The sequence below is a fragment of the Haplochromis burtoni genome, unplaced genomic scaffold (assembly GCF_018398535.1).
Source record: "Haplochromis burtoni strain Fernald_Lab_line unplaced genomic scaffold, NCSU_Asbu1 Contig_37, whole genome shotgun sequence".
Taxonomy (NCBI): domain Eukaryota; kingdom Metazoa; phylum Chordata; class Actinopteri; order Cichliformes; family Cichlidae; genus Haplochromis; species Haplochromis burtoni.
This window is the reverse complement of record NW_024582398.1, coordinates 2,408,221-2,428,557: the sequence shown is the minus strand read 5'-3', so window position 1 is coordinate 2,428,557 and position 20,337 is coordinate 2,408,221. Positions and strand designations below refer to the sequence as shown.

Here is a 20,337-nt window from a genome sequence, read left to right as displayed (position 1 = left end):
CTAACTATTTATACCTGGATAAATTATCTAGTAATGTACAAAAGTCTTGAGCCACTATCAATTTCTTTATGTTTTTTGGGGAAAATGGGATTTATAGGAACACATGTAAATACAGTATATAAGGCAAAACCAGAGTTTGTACAGTTCTAGTGAGCTTTCTAGTCAGTATTTAGTATGACTACCATTCTTCTTCATCATAGCCTGAACGCCCTTAGGTAAGCTTTCTTGCAATGTTTAGTCTAAGCTCTCCAGAGTTCTTGAAGGATAGTCGAACCTCATTTTTGGATGTCGGCTTCCTTTTGTTCCGCTTTCTGTCAAGATGATCCCACCCTGCTTCAAATATATTGCAGTTCAGGCTCTGGGGAGGCCAGTCAATAACCAGTATTTTTCCATTGTGTGTGTTATCTATCTATCTAGGTATGCTTTTACTGCATTGGAAGTGTGTTTGGGATCAGTGCTTTCCAGATGGTATTATATGGTGGATCAAAATCTGATGGTACTTTTTTGCATTCATAATTCCACCAATTTTCCTCCAATCTCCAGCACCACTGGCTGAAATGCAGTCACAAACTATGACAGAGCCTCCGCCATGTTTTTAACTTGTTTCTAGACACTCATTGTTGTACCTTTTCCTAACCCGCTCTACAATATTGAAGACAATTTGAACCAAAATATTTCTAACTTCCCGATAAAGATTCATCACTCCATAGTACCACTGATTTTCAGTGCAGTTAATGTGTGATTTGGCTACCTCAGACTTTTCTCTCAGTTTTCCTTCCGTTAGAATGGCTTATTTACAGCAACTGTTCATGCTGAGATCATTTCAGATGAAGCTTTGGTGAACAGTATGTGGATTAATTAAACGACCAGATGCATTTCTTAGGTCTTGTATCAGGTCTTTTTTTTAAATTTCTTTTCCCTTCCTAATGACATGACTTTTGGATGCGGTTCATCTGCTGTAGGAAACTGCTTCACTTGCCATCCACTGGTTCAGTTTCCCGAAATTGTTTTGAGGACACAATGAACACCATGCCAAGATATAAGTTTTTAGCTAATAGCTTTTGGGGAACCACCTTATTGGTCCAAAAGTAAATCAAAGATAATTATGTTATCTTTGGCGTTTTTTGTAGATTCAACCAAATAAATGGAAAGAAACTTAAAATGGGCTCTTTGCTAAGTTGTCTGCTATGTGTAAACACAACACTGGTTCATCCGTTGAGTCCGTTCAAGCCTTTTTAGGCTTGAATGATTCATAGGTCAGTGTTAAGTACGTTTTTCTGAACATGGTCAGGTTCAGCAAAATGTTTAGATGAGATAAAAGACCTTTGATAAGGCCTGAAGAACTGTTGCTAAAGACTACTTTAAACAATTAAAGAAGTCTGGCTCCTTGGAAGAAAAATATAAAGAAATAAGGGGTGATTTTTTTCCATAGCACTCTATGATATATTAACCCCTTTAAAAAAATGTCTCTCAAGTTCTTTTGTGCAGCCTCTTTATGGGACTGATGGTTATGACAGTATGCTAAAATTAGTAGTTAGCTATTAAATATGTCTTCACAGAGCAGCTACCACAGGCAAAACTCTCTCTGTTTCATAGACTTAAGAGAACATTACAGTCCCCAGTAAGAAATTAACACTTTCTTTTGTTTTTTTGTTTTTTCTTTATGCATTAAGGATGATATTATAATCACGTGAGGCTCTGAAAAAGATGTAAAGATGACCAGCTGCATCAACTAGCTATTTCAGTTTGATTTTCTGGACTTCAGACAATATAAAATGCAGAATTGAACAGTGCCAGGATATATATTTTTGAAGCCGATACTTGTTCTGACAGATGCTCTGGAGTGTGTTAGGAGAGCAGTTTTAAAAAAAAAAGCCTGTGAAAAAAGTACATTCGCTGTTTAGCAATAGCATTTGCTCTTAATGTGAGATGAAACTGCTGGGTTGTGCTTACGGCCTCCAGCAGGACCATCCAGAATTAAAGAGATTGCTTTTAAGAAACCCCATCCCACTCTGCCCCCTGCTACAACACTGAGCATAGAGATAAATCACAAGGGGCACGGCCCTGGGGAGTTTCTAACCTCAGAAAGCATAAGCTTTACAGATGATGAGCACTGATAAGTGAAAAACATAAACTCCAGTCATCTTTATCTTTGGGGTGAGGTAAAGCAGGAGTGGACAAACGTGGCTGATTAAGCAGATTAGTACAGGGAAGGACTCGGATATAGGTGGTGCATAAGGTGAAACAGATGTTCCAGTTGGAGGCTAAGCAAACATACTAAAATCATAATGCAGAAAAAATGTGAGGGACTTTCCAGGGCTTTAGTTAAAACTGATTTTTATTTTTGCAACCATTTCATTGAGATCAGTGTGGGACGCAGACCAAACATATGGGTATACTGGCTGAAACATCCTGTGTTTTCACATTGTTATATTTATTTATTTCTCCAGTATTAGGGATTTTCTGATGTTTTATTGTAGAGCTTGATATCTGCAAATAATTATAGCGCTGTCTTAGTGGCAAGCGTTGTCTTAAATCTTAAGAGGACTACAAAGATTAGGACAAATGAACAAACCCTGACAACAACGCAATTTAGAAGTTCAGATGGATTATGCCCGTGTGAAAAATGAACTTTTATTTGTTTTATTGGATCAAAATGTTCTCATTTAAAGCACTATGTCCCTAACACTCATTATATGCTAAGAGATGCCAGAATTAGAATGCAAATCATCTCCACTAAGATGCAGTTTATTCATCAGGATGTCGAATGTCGCAACCCCATTGTCAAGTTAAAAATGTGAAAACAGAGGAGACAATGTTTTAGACATCAATGTCTAACTAATGGCGAAAGAGTTTAGCAAGCAGTCTTGTTAATATAGCAAAGAGTATGGTAATAAACAGAGTTTAGTGTAGCAAAGAGAGAAGAAGTACATCAAAAAGCACAAAGTCTTATTTGCTGTACTTAGCAGAAGGCATGCAGGTTCATCTCAGCATGTTACACGGGGGCACAGAGGTGTGCACTGTAGCTTTGATGAACTGCAAAGTACCCTGCTTGAGGGTCTAAAGATTAAAAGGTGTGTTGACAAGAGTGCCCTTAGATGATGAACATCAGATGAGGCTGAAAAGGGTAGAGAGATATGATGGCTTGCTGAGAGGGACAGCACGTCTGCAACATGAATTCTAACAAGGACCCATGTTGAAAATGTGACTATCCATAATGACCATGATTTGAGTGTCTTGTCTTTCATGCTTGAAACAGATCATAGCACATGGATGAGTCATGTCTGAAGTGTGCTTTAATTCATATTAAAGAACTATGAGCTTATACATGCTAGCCTAAACTAATTACAGACATCACATCACCTCCTTTGGTAGGTTGAGGGTGTATACCACATCAGCATCTGCTGCCCTGTAGATGCATCCTTCTTTCACTCCATTACCTAGGTTGATTATCTAGGTTGAGTTTTTTTTCTGCACACCAGTGGAAGTTTCATCAATAAAGGGTGTGTCATGCAGATTTTCCAGATATATGTTAGATAAGATAGATGTTATAAATAGGATAACAGGTTTGTGTTCCACTTTAAATTAGCAGTGTTTTCCTCTTCCAATAGCAGTTTCAGTTTTATTTTGATAAAGATGCTAGAAAGTATCTTTTGTACATTTAGACCTATGACTCTAACTGACTGGATTCTCCTCCAGAACAACATTGCTCTTCACTGAGTTGAAAGAACAGTATTTGTGTGTATTTTCCCTCCCCAGTGGCCTCCTAGAGACTTAATCACCATAGGGTGTATTTAGAGCACACTTGCCCATCCTGGCTTATCTATGGAGGAGGCAGATAAGAGCAGAGAGGATCCAAGCTGCCAGGCCAGCAAGGATAAAGAGGCTCAGGTTGAAAGAGGGCCATGGTGTGAAGTCAGAACCTTTAGCTCGCAGGATCTGCAAGTGTGTGAGTGGAAAGAACAAGATTGTGTGCATGTGTGTACCTATATGCAGGTGAAACAGACTGTAGCGCCGCGTGTTGTATCAAGTAGTTGATGCCAAAGCATGTGATCAGTATGTACTTTGTGACCACAGGCTGTGAATTCGTTTACAATTGGATTTATAGAAGTTGCATCATCATCACAATGGTGATTTTATAAGTTTAATTTCATAAATACCATTAGATCAAAATTTTAATGAACCAGTTTATGCCCAAACACTAACGACATTCCATTCAATGTTTGTCAATTTACTGCTAATCAGCAGTAATGGTAATGGTAAATAACTTAAATAGGACTGGACACTCCTGTTTAGTATTAAAATGTCAGCCTAACAATTTTAGCAATAACAATTTTACCTTTAAAAATCCTCAGCCAGGCCATTATTCTTTATATTTTACTTCCAAGGAGTCAGACTCAAGTACTGTTTAATGCTTATTCAAGCATTAAAAACTGCACCTAATTTAAGGGATGACTCCAATGTTGTGTCTAGACATAACAGAGATCATTTCTTAAGGCATTTTGTTACTAGCAGCCTGTCACAAAACACACAATTTGTATTCTTTTTCTTTAGCTCAATCTATGAAAAATGCCAAAGGAATATAGGTTCACAGACATAAAGTAGCATTTTGTATTAATGAGGTGATTCCCAAGGAGCTATTAGCCAAAAACTTGGCATATCTGGGCATGGTGTGCAGTCTGTCCTTAAAAACATTAAGAAAATTGGGCAGAGTGGAGTGGAAGACCTAAACAACAATCTACAGCAGTATTTACTGCTCGCAGAAATCCACAAAGACCTGACAGAAAACGTTGATCCAGCATCTGTTGAATAAAGGTGATCAACTAAATATTGATTTTTAAGCCTTTTTTTCCTTATATTTTGTATTTCCATATACATTTATAAACGTTTCAGTTGCTGTACTTGTTTTTCTCATTTTCCTACCAAAACACAAAGAAATCAGGGGTGGCACAAGACTTGATGCTGTGTCTTAAGTATACTCGCTGCTGTAACTGATATTATTTCAAAAATTGTCATTTTAGTTTCACACCGTTTTCCTGTCTATTCAAAACAGGTTGAACACTCACAATCTCTGACCACACAAAAAAAGAGCTGAATATTCAGTAGCTTCCCTGCCCAGTGCCTTAACCCTCTGGGGTCGACGGACGCGCCGGCGCGTGGAAAACTGGACTGATACACCTCCTGTTGTCAGACCTGCAGGGTTAAGGCCTGTGGTATTCTCCTCTGTCTTATAATGGACAGAAACTCTTTTTTTGGAGTGGCACAAATATTTTGTGTGCCTTCTTATTTGATGCAGAACACCTGATTGTTCTGTAAATAGTTTTAAATGGTTATATAAAAACCGCCTGAGGCCTTGGCTGTAATTTTAGGTAAATAGTACCATATACCTTTGTTGTTTGCAAAACTTGTGCATAATTTTTAGAATTGTGCAATTTCTATTTGCATTTCAAGTTATGAAAATGATTCATTAGACATGTTTGTGGTTTTTACAGTAAAAATATACCTTTCTTCTACTAAGATTTTAAATTTTTTGTCTGAATTTAGATCAATTGTGCTAATATAGTATGTCAAAATGAAAAAAGAACTCCAATTTCAGATATTTGAGGTTGTGCTGAAAATAATGATACCAAACAAGGCAAGATAAACAGTTTTTAAAAGTGAAATATAAAGGTAAAATCAAAAGTAGTCAAAAACGGCCAATTATACCCTGGACCCCAGAGGGTTAAACCTGCATTCTTTATAATAACCATCTGGGGGAGAATCCTCTGGGTGCAAAAAAAAAAAAAAAAAAAGCTGGTAAAATCCCCATAAATTTGTCTGAAAATTTTATTTTATATCTATTTAGCAAATCAAAAATCTTTTTACGTTTTATAGAGAAAATCTATTCATTTCTTTATATTGTGTGCCAACAGACCATGCAGTACTGCACTAAACAAGCAATAGCGATTCGTTTGGAGTGTTATCAGATTTGTGTGACCTTAGTGGCTCTTACTGGGTCAGATGTGAAGCGTAGCTGATTGTTTTTTGCTGATTTTCATTTCTGCTGCCTTTTGTGTAGAGTGCAGTTCAGGTGAAAAGCCATCTCGAGTGGCCACCTGCTGAATTTAGGCTGCCCTTTCCAGAAAGCTGCAGTAAAGTGCTCCTTACTAACATCCTTCTCTCTCTACCCTCTCCTCCTACTCCTTTCTTCTCATCCCCTGGTTTATTGTTTTGTTATTTGCACCCTCCACCTCCTCTGTCATTTTCTTTTCTTGGATTCATATCTCCTGTTCCTCCATCTTTCATCCTTTTCTGCTTTCCATCCAACTGTTGCCTGTCCACTCCCTTTCATTTATCTCTTGCAGCATAAACGCCATGCCCAGACTACAACCAAGTATGTGGAGCTGATCATTGTGGCTGACAACCGAGAGGTAAGCAGAGGTCAAACGTCTCATCATCCTCTTCATCTTCCTGCTGACTTCCAAAGTAAAGAGGCTCAAAGACCAGATCCCAAGCTAGCTTCCTTCCTCTTGAGACACAGATAAGAAGGCGCCACCACTGCCTTTGTGTCAGCTCTGATGCGTCCACTCGCTCCCCCAATTCGCTCTCCAGCTCCATCTACATCCTGCTGCATACATCACTGACCACTTGACTCACAAATGAGACCGTTCCTTATGTGGGCTCTTAGACCTTTTAAGAAAGCTAAAAGAAGAAACAGTTTCTCACTAGTTTGAGACACATGGGTCAAAGTCACATGCTTTAGAGCCTGAATAAATTCTGAATATAATACAAAGCAGTTGAGGTTATCTTCTCAGCATAACCTTTACCGAGGAGCCTTTTGATGATAACAGCTACAGCAGCAGTGGCAAGAATGGGGGTTAGAGCGCACCCTATGAAGACATTTCTACAACTGATACAGTGTTACACTATAATGCGATATGTCCAAAATACTATCTTTGAGGGTAATAAGCATTCAAGAGGGCAGCACTTTGCTTCATTCTCTCTACTTGTATTGTTCAGTTTCAGAAGCAAGGCAAGGACATGGACAAAGTCAAGCAGCGGCTGGCTGAGATTGCTAATTACGTGGACAAGGTAACAATTGAATCCAAAGAGGGAATGCAGTGGTGGATTGTGATTTATTAGAGGTCACATTAAGCCTGGTGAGAATTGACCGACCTGCGGGCAGAGGTTGATTGGATTATGAATGGATGATCAATTTCATAACTTGGCTGAGCATTTTGTGATGCAGCCAGTTTAATAGATTGTGCCGTGGGTGGCTGTTAAACACAACAGAAGCAAAAAGCTGATTTATTCATATGGAGAGCCATACGCTGATAAATATTTAAGGACTTATACAGAGCCACTTTCGGTTTTAAGTGACTTTTTCTATAGCATTTGTGGTTAATAGGTAATTTGCAGTAAAGACAGTGGCAAAAATATTAAACACATCTATAATCGCATCCCTCTCCCTGCTTCCGACTCCAAACTGTTAGTTCTACAGGGCTCTGAATATCCGTGTGGCTCTCGTGGGGCTGGAGGTGTGGAGTGATGTGGACAAGTGTCCCATAACCCAGGACCCATTTACTACCTTGCACGAGTTCCTGGACTGGAGAAAGGTCAAGCTGTTGCCTCAAAAGCCACATGACAACGCCCAGCTAATCAGGTACTGTAGCATAGAGATGCAATGCCTGTGTTTAGGATAAATCCTTTGTATGAAAGGTTTTCTTTATTCGCAACTAAACAAAAGATGCTTAGTAGTACAGTTGATGGTTATTCTTTGGAGCTACCCAGTTTACTGGGTGGTGTAGAGTTTCTAAAATAAACACATGACTACAAAAAATTGAACTCCCACCTTTTAAAACATCTGCAAAACCCGTAGCGCACAACATATTTGATTTTTTTTAAATACACAACACAAAATTATAAAGTAAAATGTCATTTTTAACCATTATTTATAGCCTACATTGTCCACCAGTTACAGAACGACCCATCCTACGGTATGTGGGTAGATGCTAGCCACACAGACGCTGTCAAGGAGACATGATGGGTGTTTGGGTCTTTACACAGTTGTTACCCCTCTCATTTGGTAGATGAATGTTAACAAAACAACCACGGCTAAAAAAGAAAACATTCAGAGAACAATGGCTCTGTTACAGCTGCCAGTGAACCAAATGTTAACAGAAACATGAGGTGGAATTTTTTAACGAATATATAATTTTTAGTCAGTGGAAAGATATTAACAGTAGCAGTGTTACAGTAGTTGTTGGTCTGTCAGTAAAAGACTTAAAACTGTAAGGTGAGATGTGTGGGCATTTATCTAACATGATGTATAATTTCACACAGCTGCTAACTTGGCCGTATGCTCCCGATTTTGAATAAAGCTTCAGCTTATTTGGCATTCACGACAAATTAGAAGCAAATGAAATGCTTCCTGCCCCTTGTATGAAAGCCTTAATATATGTTTTTGAAATGCAGCTGCCAGAGCACATTTGCACTGGTGGACCCGCAGCAGTCTTCAAAACATCATCTTCTGTTACAGGAAACGCCGCATATTGCTAGTGGTCAGAAATCCTCAACGGCGCCTTTGATGACAGAAGTGTGAACACATGCATGGCTGCATATTTGAGCAATATAGTAACCACTGTGTTCTCATTTTCAGTGGGGTGTATTTCCAGGGAACCACTATTGGTATGGCACCCATCATGAGTATGTGCACAGCGGAGCAGTCAGGAGGAATCGTCATGGTAGGCTAATAAGTGTGTTTTTAAGAAGGGTATGAGGAGGGTATACATGGGAAATGCCACTGAATCGTATTTAATACATTTTAAGGGATCACACGCTGAATGAAAATGCAAGTCATAAATAATGAATCATTACAGAACTTTAATGTGTTGCATTAGCACAAGTCATCCTATTATTTCAGTCTTAAAGGCCTGGCTGGCTGGTTAGGTTTGGTCGCCAGATGGTTCTTCACTCTTGTCCTGCAGATGGTAAAGTAGGGAGTGGATCATTAGGATAGAACTGTGTACTGTATGCACACATACTTAAGGCTGTAGAAATGGGGATTAACCCCCAGCCACTGATGACTGTGTTTGACCGGGTTGTGTCTCTTCATTTACCAGCTACCTTTGAACTCATTAGTTAGGCTTTCCCTGTGGGTCTCATTGCTCTCTCTCTCAGGCAGTTAAATCTTAGACATGTCAGACATGAGGAATCTCAATTCACCAGCCCTAAATGTCATTTCATTTCATTGGTGTGGTGAGACGAAGCACAGACGGTTGCGTGACATGCCCTCCTGAGCTCCTCAGCCTCATCTGTTGGTAAATGAGTCTGAATGGGGTTTTTCCAGGAAACAGAATCCAACTTATTTGCATGAATCTGGGCTGCACATTTGGATTGCACTCAAAATAGCTGACTGTTTCTTTCAAAAGCCCCCAGCAGAGCAGTTCAGCAGCCTAAGCTTGATTTGCACAGTGCTACAAAATAACGTGCTGTGACGAGAGACTCCAAAAGTGAGGTGGTCTGACATGTACAGCTTTGCATCCATGATAGCCATCTACTGTATATTATTTATATGCCCTCTTTGTGTGTTAATGCTTTGAACACCTTGCAGAAAATCCCCAGCAAACATCAGGTTTCACTCTGTGTGCCACTGTAGGTTCATCTTTACTGTGCATCTGCTAACACCGTCTATTTTTAATTTCTGTCCTGCCAAAATTGAGTGTCTGATTTTCACCGAGGCCGTTTGGTTTTTCTTTGTCTTCCAACCTATTTGCCGAGAGGATGTCTTTATTTGTGAAGATGAAGCAGCACATCTGCCTCTGTCAGAGTTTGACGAGCGAGCTGAAGGTGACAGCCCGCAGTCTGCTTTCATAGCTCATTTCTGTGCCTCAGTGTCGAGCAGACGAAATGCTCTGATAAGCACAGATTCAACAGAATTGTTTGTTTAATCTTGGCAATATGCAATTACACTCACTTGTTTTGAGTAATGTTTCTCCAGTGGCTCCTGTGGGGAACAACAATTTGGCTTGCGTTAATTTTTTTGTTATTTGGTATTTTCCTCAGAGAATGCAATCAGAAACGTCTGTTCTTAATTAGCTTCTGCTATTGTTGCTGCGACAGATCTGTATACTGAGCAAATTTAATAATGGATATTGCTTCATGGATTCATGCCTAGCCTGGAAATACAGAGATAGCTCTGAATCACGAGGTAAAGAGGTTTGAGGGGAGATGAGGTAAGACGGCACGTTTTGTGATTGATCTCTTTTGCAGGACCATTCAGACAACCCCCTGGGTGCTGCAGTCACTCTGGCCCACGAGCTTGGACACAACTTTGGGATGAACCATGACACGCCAGAACGGGGGTGCGGCTGTAGAGTGACTGTGGATCGTGGAGGCTGCATCATGACTCCCTCCACTGGGTGAGTCACAGTTTCAGCTCCACCCCATCTTAAAAAACACAGGCACACATCTAAAATACATCATTATAATATAAAACTATCACTAATTTAAATTAATGTACTCATTAAGTACAGTAAGTGTCATCAAAAAACCCTGATTGCGATCTTATGTAAACATAATTCCACATGCTCTTCCCTTGTAATTTATTGTTTGCTGAGCAGTAAGCAAATTATGCCAATTAACTGTTGGGCCATTGGGTTTATGGCAGATTCAACAGCTGTGCTAATGCCCCAAGGCAATATGACTCACTCCGAATGGGAAGCCAGTAGTTCAGTGGCAGTGCATGGCCGTGACAGCACAAGACACTGACTGACTTATTCCCTGACATAATGCAGATGATGTCTTGCAGACTAAACATGTGTACTGTACATGTGGAAACAAGAAAGTTGCTCATTAAGAGTATCTGAGTGACAAAATGGCTTAAAATTCAACAGCTCAATTACATCTAATTGCTCACCATAGTCTTGACATCTTATAGTAGACCCAGCAGATGCAGAGGACGTTCTGAGAAGAAACATTGGGGTGTCTGTTTCAGCCAAGGCCTTGTGGTCTGTGGGAGCCTCCGACTGGTGTTTATGCTGGAAACATCCCTCTCTATTTGGTTTGGCCCAAGCCCATGAAAAACACCATAACAGTATTCCTTATTATAGACTTAGAAAACAACCGAGTCTTAAGAAGTGTAGATTTACATTATACTCTGATTGAGGGTATTCCTGGTCAAGGTCTTTGCCAAATATGGCAACAGAGTGAATATATTAAAAAGGGAAAGAAATGTTTGTTGAAGTAGAAATAAAATGGTTTTGTGTTTCCTTTGCTCGCCTCCTCTTGTCGTCTGGCTCTCCCCTTTTCACAGACAGTTACAGTGACGCTATTCTTTGATATACATGCAACTTTAATGCTGGAAAATCTCTTAGCAGCCCCAAGTAAATAATTGAAGACCCCTGAAAACGGTAGTTTTAATGTTGGCAAAACCCACCACCTTCTCCTTACTGTTTGAATCTGAAGTTGCATGTAGCAATGATGAACCTCTCTGAATGTGAAAAAAGGTGTTTGTGCCACACTTTAAATAAAGGCAAATTAAATAATACATGAATATTTAGCATGTTTTTCTCCACGGAGACTGTTTGCTTTTTTTTTTTTATTATAGCAGACAAAAGAAATAAATTATTTAGTCCTTGATTTTAAAAATAATCCCCTCTACTCCTCCTCTTTGCTCAATATTTCTGCCCTGCTTTTTAATCCAGGATTAAGGAACCAATACATTTAAATAAGGATGTTTAGGAACTCTACATTCTCTCATTCTGCCTCTTTATTTATTCCAGGTCAGTACCATAAAGTTTCCCCCATGGGTCCAGTTCAAGGCCCCTGCAGTTGCTTAAAAGCACTATATTTCTACAAACATTTTGCTAAAATTACCCGAATTCTGTTTTTCTTTTTAGAGAGAAAATCAGATATTTTTACGAAACCGTGTTATCTTACACACCTCTACTCAAGGCCTGCTCTGGAAAGAACTGCCACAAATGCCTGTCTGATTATCAGCCCCTCCATTCTGTAATTGAAAGTACTGGCAAGGCTCGCCTACACTCAGTCAATCACGAGTACCGTTTTTTTTTTTCATAAGTCTCTTTTGTTTTAGTTAAATGGCACAGAGTAATTGTAGGTTCACAGGAACATTGTTGCTTATATACGGGTGCCCTTCAGACTCTCCTGGCCTTGCTGTGGCTCCAGGAATAAGGCAAAGGAGATAATGAGATCCAGTTTGTCATTGTTACTGTGGGGTAGAGAGTGTTTGTGGGGTAGATGATGGGGGCGGGCAATAAAACTGCAAGCTGACCCAGTACCAACTACACATCTGCACAGAGGACCGCTTGTTTCCTGTTCACACTGCTCACGGCCATTTGTTGCGTCCTCCTCTCTATCCATCTCTGCATCCACCCATTAGCTCTAAATGAGAACACGCTGGTATTTCTCATCCTTTGAGATTATATCTCCTCGACAAACGCACAAACACAAACACAGCAAATGAGCTCATCACTCTTTTGCGGACATATGAGCACGTGCATGTGTGTGCACAAACATGAGAAATCCATGTATTTGAAAGACTAATGCAGAAACTACAGTTGTGCATTAGTCTTCCAGTCCTCTTCCATTTTATTCCGTTGTGTCCGAGCTCCAGGTTTGATGATCTGGTTTACTGTTTATTGACCGGTTTTTGTGCTTTCATTCAGAAAGTGCAGCTTTCTGGATGGAAGCTGTTTATCGCAAGGGCCATAAAGTAAGATGTTGAGCTCATAAAACATACAGCAGGGTGTGCAGGACATGAGAATGAAAAAAGAGAGTATAGACTACATTCTGACTGAACAGCAGCTTGGCTCAAATCAAAATGGGATAGAGCGTCTTGGTTTTCAAAAATAAAAAAGATGAATGATTCTCATAATTTTAGAAAAACTGACATGTCATTCTAGCTAAAACATATTGGCTCTTAGGTATATGCAGATAGCACTGATTTTCTGGGCATGCATGTCCTTGATATGTTCTGAAAGAGAGTGTGTTGCAAAATGACTGTAATACAAAGCTGATATATATGTTTTGTCATTAAATAATTAGAAATCACAGAAAGTGAGTCAAAGGCATGCCATGGAAATGTGACTCATGCCTCACTGATGAACAGGAACTCACTAGTGCGCCTTGTTTAATTGGCTCCGTGGGGAAACAGTGCTCTTCAGTATCTACAACAAGGCCCTGCTGACATGGCGTCAAGGAGTAACAGCAGATCATATGACCTAATGGCATCGCTTAGAGCTCGGGCTCTACTTGCATTAAGGAATCTGTAAAAATCCATATGAAATATCTGGTGAAGCAGCAGTCGTTTTGTTCGTCAGTTGTCATGCTCAGCTTCAAATTTTCTTTGTTCACAATTCCTAAATGTATGTCAGTAAAAGACTAATTTGGTATTTTTAAAAATATTCTCACTGGATATTGCAGAAGATCTGATTCATAACCTCATCGCTGTTTCATGGCTGAAAAGATGCAGTATAAATTGAATTTTTGTGATCTGAACTGCAAGGACGGAAAAGCTGTGAGGAAAAAGCCCCGCTGAGCTAAATTTGGGTCTAACAGCTCTCTGAATTTTAATGTGATACGTTGCAACTAATCACTGGTATAATAGGGTTTGGCTTTAAGGTCATAGTTTACAGCAAACGCTCATATTAAGATGACGCTCGTGTGTTGGTTATTTTATGTTTTAATAAGAAATATGTAGGGAGGCAGGACATTTTGTCAGATATATCTTCCTTTAAAGATTACTTACTTCATTCACCTCTTCAAACAAAACAAACAAACACAAACAAATGTCACAGTTTATCTACCTTGTTGTTGGAGCAGCAAAGCTTCCAGCTCTGTATTGTGCGCTGTGCAGAAATTATTCCTTATCATAGACCGATCCCCACTCTCTCCATTTGCATCGATGTTGCTACACTGTAGTCAGTGATTGTTTTGTACTCTCTTTCAACCATCAAATGCTGGACCTCTGAAGCTTAGGAGCCAACTGTCAAACACTGACTATAAGTCGGAGATGAACCAGAGAGCACAAAAAATATTCAATCTATACTGGAATTAGAGCATGAGTGGGTGGGAAACATTGAGTTCGATAAGACGGAACAAAGATTTGTCGTAAAGGCAAGGCAATTCGACTTAAACTGTTAGCAGTCGGACGTACCGCCCACGGGACATTGGATGGTTTAGGGGACTAATAGGACTGCTAAGGGGTTAAACCAAGACAAGAATGGGATCAGCTGGGAACAAGATTGAGTCAAACTGGGTCTTTTGGCCGAGACGATGAGTGGTTGTCTTCAGCATTTCCAGTTCACCATATGCACCAGATGTGCCAGCCATTACTGGCCTTGGCAATGGCCTGCTAGCCCTGAGGACTGCAGCTGCTAAATGCCATCCACTGTAAATCATTGGTGCCTCTGCCTTTTCACAGTCATTATTCCTCCTCCTACCTCCAGATTGTTAGGCTATACCAATTATTTGTGTATTGCCTCTCATAAAGAACAGCTGGATCCCTGAGCAGCTCGTGTATCTCAAGAGTTACAAAAAGAAAAAAAGACGGACGTGAGAGTTTTGTCATGCATTGCACAGGCTGGTAATTGAAGAGCAGGGCTGAGTTCATGGAAACTGAATGAATGCAACGAAGGAGGGGGTTCAACTTTTCAACGGGCAATTTTGGCTCAGGCTTTGGGGGCAAGGAGGAAATCAACAACAGCAGTTGCTAAGGAAGTGCCCTGCTTGTTGAACAGCAGTCTTGACAGCTGTTGATCAGAGAGGAGGAGGAGGGGGAAAGAGGGCACAATTATGGTTATTACTACAGCTGTCTTTAATGCTCTTTCCTTTCACCATTTCATTTCATTACAAAGCCACTCTGATCTTTTGCTTTAATCCAGAATGTCTGGAGATCTGCTTCGAGGTAACCCACTTTTACCTAATGCAACCTGCGAACGGGGTGGGGGGGTCAGCAGCGAGGGGTGATGTAAGCCGCCTCCGCACATGTTGGAAATCAAAGACAAGCCAAGAATGAGGCCGTGCCAAACATTCACAAAGTGTCATGACATATTTAGAGCTGTATTAGATGTGAAAACCCAATCAGAGGGAAACACAATTTGAAAGAGTTGCCAGCATTAAGTTACACAGACGTTTCTCCTTCTCAGAAGTCAAAGATTCCAAAGAGTAAGTGTTTTATAGCTTGTGTGCAATACAGCCAGTAGGTCTCAACAGCTCTACTACATTCATACTGACCTCAGTGAAGTGAAGAATTGTGGGTTGTTTGCAGTTGTGACATTTCCTGTCAACAATCCACCAGAAAAACCTTTAAAAATTACATAAAAATATCATCAAATTAATGCCAGTAAAGTTTTACTAATCTGGATTTCATGTTTGACTGTGTCTATAATATTCAGTTGTTGAGCACGTTGCTGCTGTGGCCAGGTTCAAGATAGATGTGTTTTATATGGTAGAAAAGGTTTCTCTTTCCCATGCAAAGGAAAGAAAATCAGGCTTTTAAAGCCACAGGCACGAACAGGCACGTGGGTGGCAGAGGTGGTAAAGGGTCAGCATTAGTGTTGATGGCATAAATAATAAAATGGCACGATAATAATACATTTTATTTAAATGACACCCTTTTTCAAAAGGGCTTTTACAGACTAGCAAGAAAGCAGAATAAAGCCGATCATTAAGGTCCAACAAAACAAGATAAATCTACGGTGAAGTTGGCGGGGATAGGTGCAAAATGCAAGATACAAGATGACAATTTAAATAATAAATATCAATAAAAGAATAAAAGCAATAGAGCAGAAACAATAAACAATGAAGAAAGACAACGATAAGAGAATAATGGAAAACTGAGACTGTGAGAGATGGCTTCACATAAAAGAGGAAGTGATTTTTAAAGAGGTCACTTATTCAGTGAGACTTATCTGCTTATCTCAGGCGGGTCTCTCCAGAGTCGAGGGGGCCCTGATGAGAATGTACATTTAAAAAAAATTCAAGGGTCCTTCATCACACCGGTTGAACGAGACATTTGGGTATCAAATCATCCACGAATTGTCTCATGCATGTACTTATCTATGAAGCACAGCACTGATATAAGTTTGAAGATTACGTATATATTCATCCATTCCAGCTTTGTGCTGAGTTTTATTGTGTCAGTGGAGTATTAAAAATCTCATATGGTGCTTTTGTATCAGGAGTCACAAAGAATGAGATACAATCTGGACTTATTCATGCACATTTTACACAGACGCTGTCATCTAAGGCACTATATTATCACAGAAAAGCTCAATAAAGCCACATGAGGTCTTTAACAAAGCTTTTGGCAGACACAGCCTCGGGCCGAGTGCTTTCCCCACGGTGCAGACCACCCTCTCTCTCTGTTCCAAAAACAATATTAAAAACACACAATCCCCTATTTCTCCTAAATTTATGGGTGTTGTACGTCTTGCAGAGGAAGCACTTTTTGGGTTGAGTGTTCATAATCCTTTTCTCATAAAATATGTCTAATCAGATCTCCCACTCTCCATGGAGAGAGAAGTCACAGGGGCCCTGTGCTGTTCATATGCTGATGGAACTTTGGAGAGCTCGCTGAGCTCTAGTGGTTAATTGATTTTGTGATTAGCAGCAATTAGCCCTGATTACATTAGACTAAAGAGGGCTCTCGTGGGGGGATCTCAGTTGTCTTCTTGCTCTCTCTCTCTATTTGTGTGACTCACGTAACATTTCCTTCACTCGCAGGTATCCTTTTCCTACGGTGTTCAGCAGCTGCAGCAGGAAGGACCTCACGGCTAGTTTCGAAAAAGGCGTTGGAATGTGTCTCTTCAATATGCCAGAGGTCAAAGTGCTGTATGGTGGGCAGAAATGTGGCAACGGCTATGTGGAGGAGGGAGAGGAGTGTGACTGTGGAGAACTGGAGGTGAGGGTGCTGCAGGTCATAATAAAAAAAATAAAAAATGTTTTTATTTTCAGGTCTCTTGCAGCTTTTGCCAAAAACTCTTAGCTGCTACTCATAAATCATTGTTAATTATGTTTTCCATTCTACAGCAAATTAAATAAGGAGACATGCTAGAGGGGCGTGCTGCCCTGACACTAGTAGTTCGCCTCAGCTTCAAATCTAATGGCACAAAGCTTTTGTATTGCAAACACATTCTTCTGATAATTAGGTTAAAGATATGAGTATGGATTAATTCAATCAGTGGAAAGAAGACATGTTTGCGAGGGTTGATGTCTAATTGTGATACAGTACACTGAGAGGAAGCACTGCTGACAGTTTCACACTGTCAACTAGTGAATTATTTAAATGAATCTGCATTGGCATGCACATATTTAATGGAAGTGCATGTTGCCAACTGTTACAACTGCAGGATGATAAAACAGATAATCGTGATTCGGCTGACAATTAGCAGAGGCGAGCTGCTTATCGAATTATGAAATATGAAGGCGACATCTATTGTGATTTAGAGGGATATTTTGAATTACATAATAGCCTAAATGAGAGAACGCCTTGTTGTCTTTTGTAATTTGTTTATGCTTTTACGCCCCATGAGTTCTTTTGTGAGCTGCTCAAGTTTCAGTCAGGGTCACACTGAAAGTGGCCTTGTCCTTAAAAACAAAGCGCTAACATAAGCTCCGCTGACCTGAGCCAGCAACAATAATAAAGCTCTCCACAAAACTGAGCAGAGTCATGCCAACTCAGGCCAGATCAGAGTTCTCAGCCAGCACCCCTCTCCGCCATTAAAAAGCCTCATTAAAAACTCTGGGTCCTGCTCCTCACAATCACTGGCTACTTCTTTTCAGCGTGACTTCTCTGCCTCTTTTTGGCCCCAGGGACCATGGGAAAGGCCCTTAATGGTTTTCAGACTGAAAGAAGTTTTGGAAGGCCCATCATATCAGCTGTGTCCCCTGCCAGCTCCATCCATCCACTTCCTCCCAACTCTTGCAGCATATTCAGACTATAATGGCAAAAGGAAAAGAGCTGACCCTCGGGGGTCCAGACAACCTGCATGAGATCATATATGCACAAGCACACACACACACACACACACACACACACAAAGTGCATATCGTATATTCTGAGTCTTGATTGAATTCTTGCTTCCATGTGTATTGGAAAGCAGTGTTACTGATTGGTGCGGTGCATGGGTCACGATAGAGGCTAACAGGAAACAGATGGTGCTCAACAGTGAGATGGGAAATGTTATTGTAGATCTGCCCTCTCTCTCTCTCCCTCCAAAATGCCTCTGGATGCTATCTAAGTGACCTAAACCAACCAGAGCAATGAAATAAGTGATGGCATGCTGAGTGACAAAAATGTAAACAGAGCATGTCAGTCATCGTATCGCACCTGCTCTATTTCAGATAAATGGAATGGAATCTATAGCTGCCCCTAAAAGTGCGTGATTAAAATATTTTTTTAAATTAATGCACTGATTGGGAACAGTCCCCTCTTTTTTTTTTCATCAGCCTCCACATCTGCACCTGGAACGTTCTTGGGAAACTGGACAAAGTTGGAGATGCCTGTAAATTTATAACCATAGTTTTAAAAAAAGGGCATATTTGTATGCTGAGCTTAAACCTCCTTTTGGCAAAGGCTTTTTCAAAAGCTCACAAAATCGTTTTAAATGTGTATTAAAGTGAGGTTATATTTCCACAACGCTTTGATCTATCACAACCATGCCACAGATGTTTTCTAGTCCATCCATCCATCCATCCATCCATCCATCAATTTTCTGTTTTATGTCTGGGGTGGACACCCTTATTTCTCTGTCCCTGGCCAGCACCTGCAGCTTTTCCAGGGGAGCACTAATAGGTTTAATATCTCTGATATATCCTGGGTCTGCCCTACACCTCATGTTCAGGATGTTTTACAGTCTTCACCGAAATGCCTCAGCCTCACAAAAGTTGTCAAATGGAGTTTAATTTTTCTAAACCATAATCGTTATTGCTAAAAGTATTAACTCACCCATCCAAATCATTGAATTGAGGTGTTCCAATCCTTTCCATGGCCACAGGTGTATAAAATCAAGTACCTAGGCAGGTACTCTCTCAGGCGCTCAGTGAATTCCAGCATGGCACCGTGATAGGATGCCACCTGTGCAACAAGTCCAGGTGTGAAATGTGCTCATTACTAAATATCCACAGTCAACTAATAGTGGAATTATAACAAAGTGGAAGTGACAGGGAATGACAGCAACTCAGGCATAAAACGGTAAGCCAAGTAAAGTCACAAAGCGGGGTCAGTGGATGCTGAGGCTAATAGTGCACAACTTTCCACAGAGTTAATAGCTACAGACCTCCAAACTTCACGTGGCCTTCAGATTAACTCAAGAACAGTGTAGTGTGGGAACAGTTTGGGGACAGCCCCTTCCTGTTCCAACATGACCGTGCACCAGTGCACAAAGCAAACGTCCATAGCGATATGGATGAGGAAGTTTGGTGTGGAAGAACTTGACTGGCCTGCACAGAGTCCTGACTTCAATCCAAAAGAACAGCTTTGGGATGAAATAGAGGAGAGGCTTTTAGAGAAATGGTCAAAAATTCACACGAACACACTCCTAAACATTGTGGAAAGACAAGCCTTCCCAGAAGAGTTAAGGCTGCTATAGATTCCTTGCAGAAGTGCTTGGCTTATCAATACTAAATATGTACCTGATTGTTTGTTTGTTTTTTACTCAAGCTAAAAAGTGAGCAGTTTGGAATGTTGATTGCTGAAGTTTCACTTAAATATTCCAAATAGTTGTATATAAATTAAGATAACCTTTGCCTATTTAAATTATCGAGCCAGTTTAGTAAGCAAAGTAATTACTGTAGATTGCTTACATTTGTATTCAGAAGAATTGCATCTGAAAATACGAAGAATACCTGAGTAAGCCTTATATCATGGCAGCAGAGTGTGGGTTAAGTTTTTGATTGCTACTGTCACACCTGCCTGAACTGAAGTGGAGTTATTAGCTGTGGAAGTGTTGTGCAAATCAGTCTTTTACAATTTGCTTGTAAAGTAGCATCGTCTGTGTTTATATAATCTAAAGTTTCATTCATTTAAACTTACGTCTTTCTTTGTTATCTTCTCAGACATTGTCTTAGTTGGATTCTTGAGCGTTATGCTAACTTAAAAAAGTATTTTAGCACTTGCTTGCTTATTTAGGGTTTCTGCAGGGTGTGTCCTTTTCTTTTCTCAGGGAATGGGGCGATTGTGGCTCAAGAGTTGGGAGCTCGCCTTGTAATTGGAAGGTTGCCGGTTCGAGCCCCGGCTTGGACAGTCTCGGTCGTTGTGTCCTTGGGCAAGACACTTCACCCGTTGCCTACTGGTGGTGGTCAGAGGGCCCGGTGGTGCCAGTGTCCGGCAGC

General features: G+C 40.4%; 1 protein-coding gene across 2 annotated transcripts in view; it reads left to right on the top strand.

The window, feature by feature from the left end:
* Positions 1 to 20,337, top strand: part of LOC102314119 (disintegrin and metalloproteinase domain-containing protein 12) — a 77,843-nt gene that overhangs the window by 46,587 nt on the left and 10,919 nt on the right. For both annotated transcript variants that reach the window (XM_005919503.2, XM_042219747.1), the window contains exons 7-12: positions 6,345 to 6,410; positions 7,000 to 7,071; positions 7,473 to 7,642; positions 8,639 to 8,723; positions 10,252 to 10,400; positions 16,729 to 16,906. In XM_005919503.2, the coding sequence (XP_005919565.1) occupies positions 6,345 to 6,410; positions 7,000 to 7,071; positions 7,473 to 7,642; positions 8,639 to 8,723; positions 10,252 to 10,400; positions 16,729 to 16,906 (720 nt within the window). The remainder of the gene's footprint in view (positions 1 to 6,344; positions 6,411 to 6,999; positions 7,072 to 7,472; positions 7,643 to 8,638; positions 8,724 to 10,251; positions 10,401 to 16,728; positions 16,907 to 20,337) is intronic.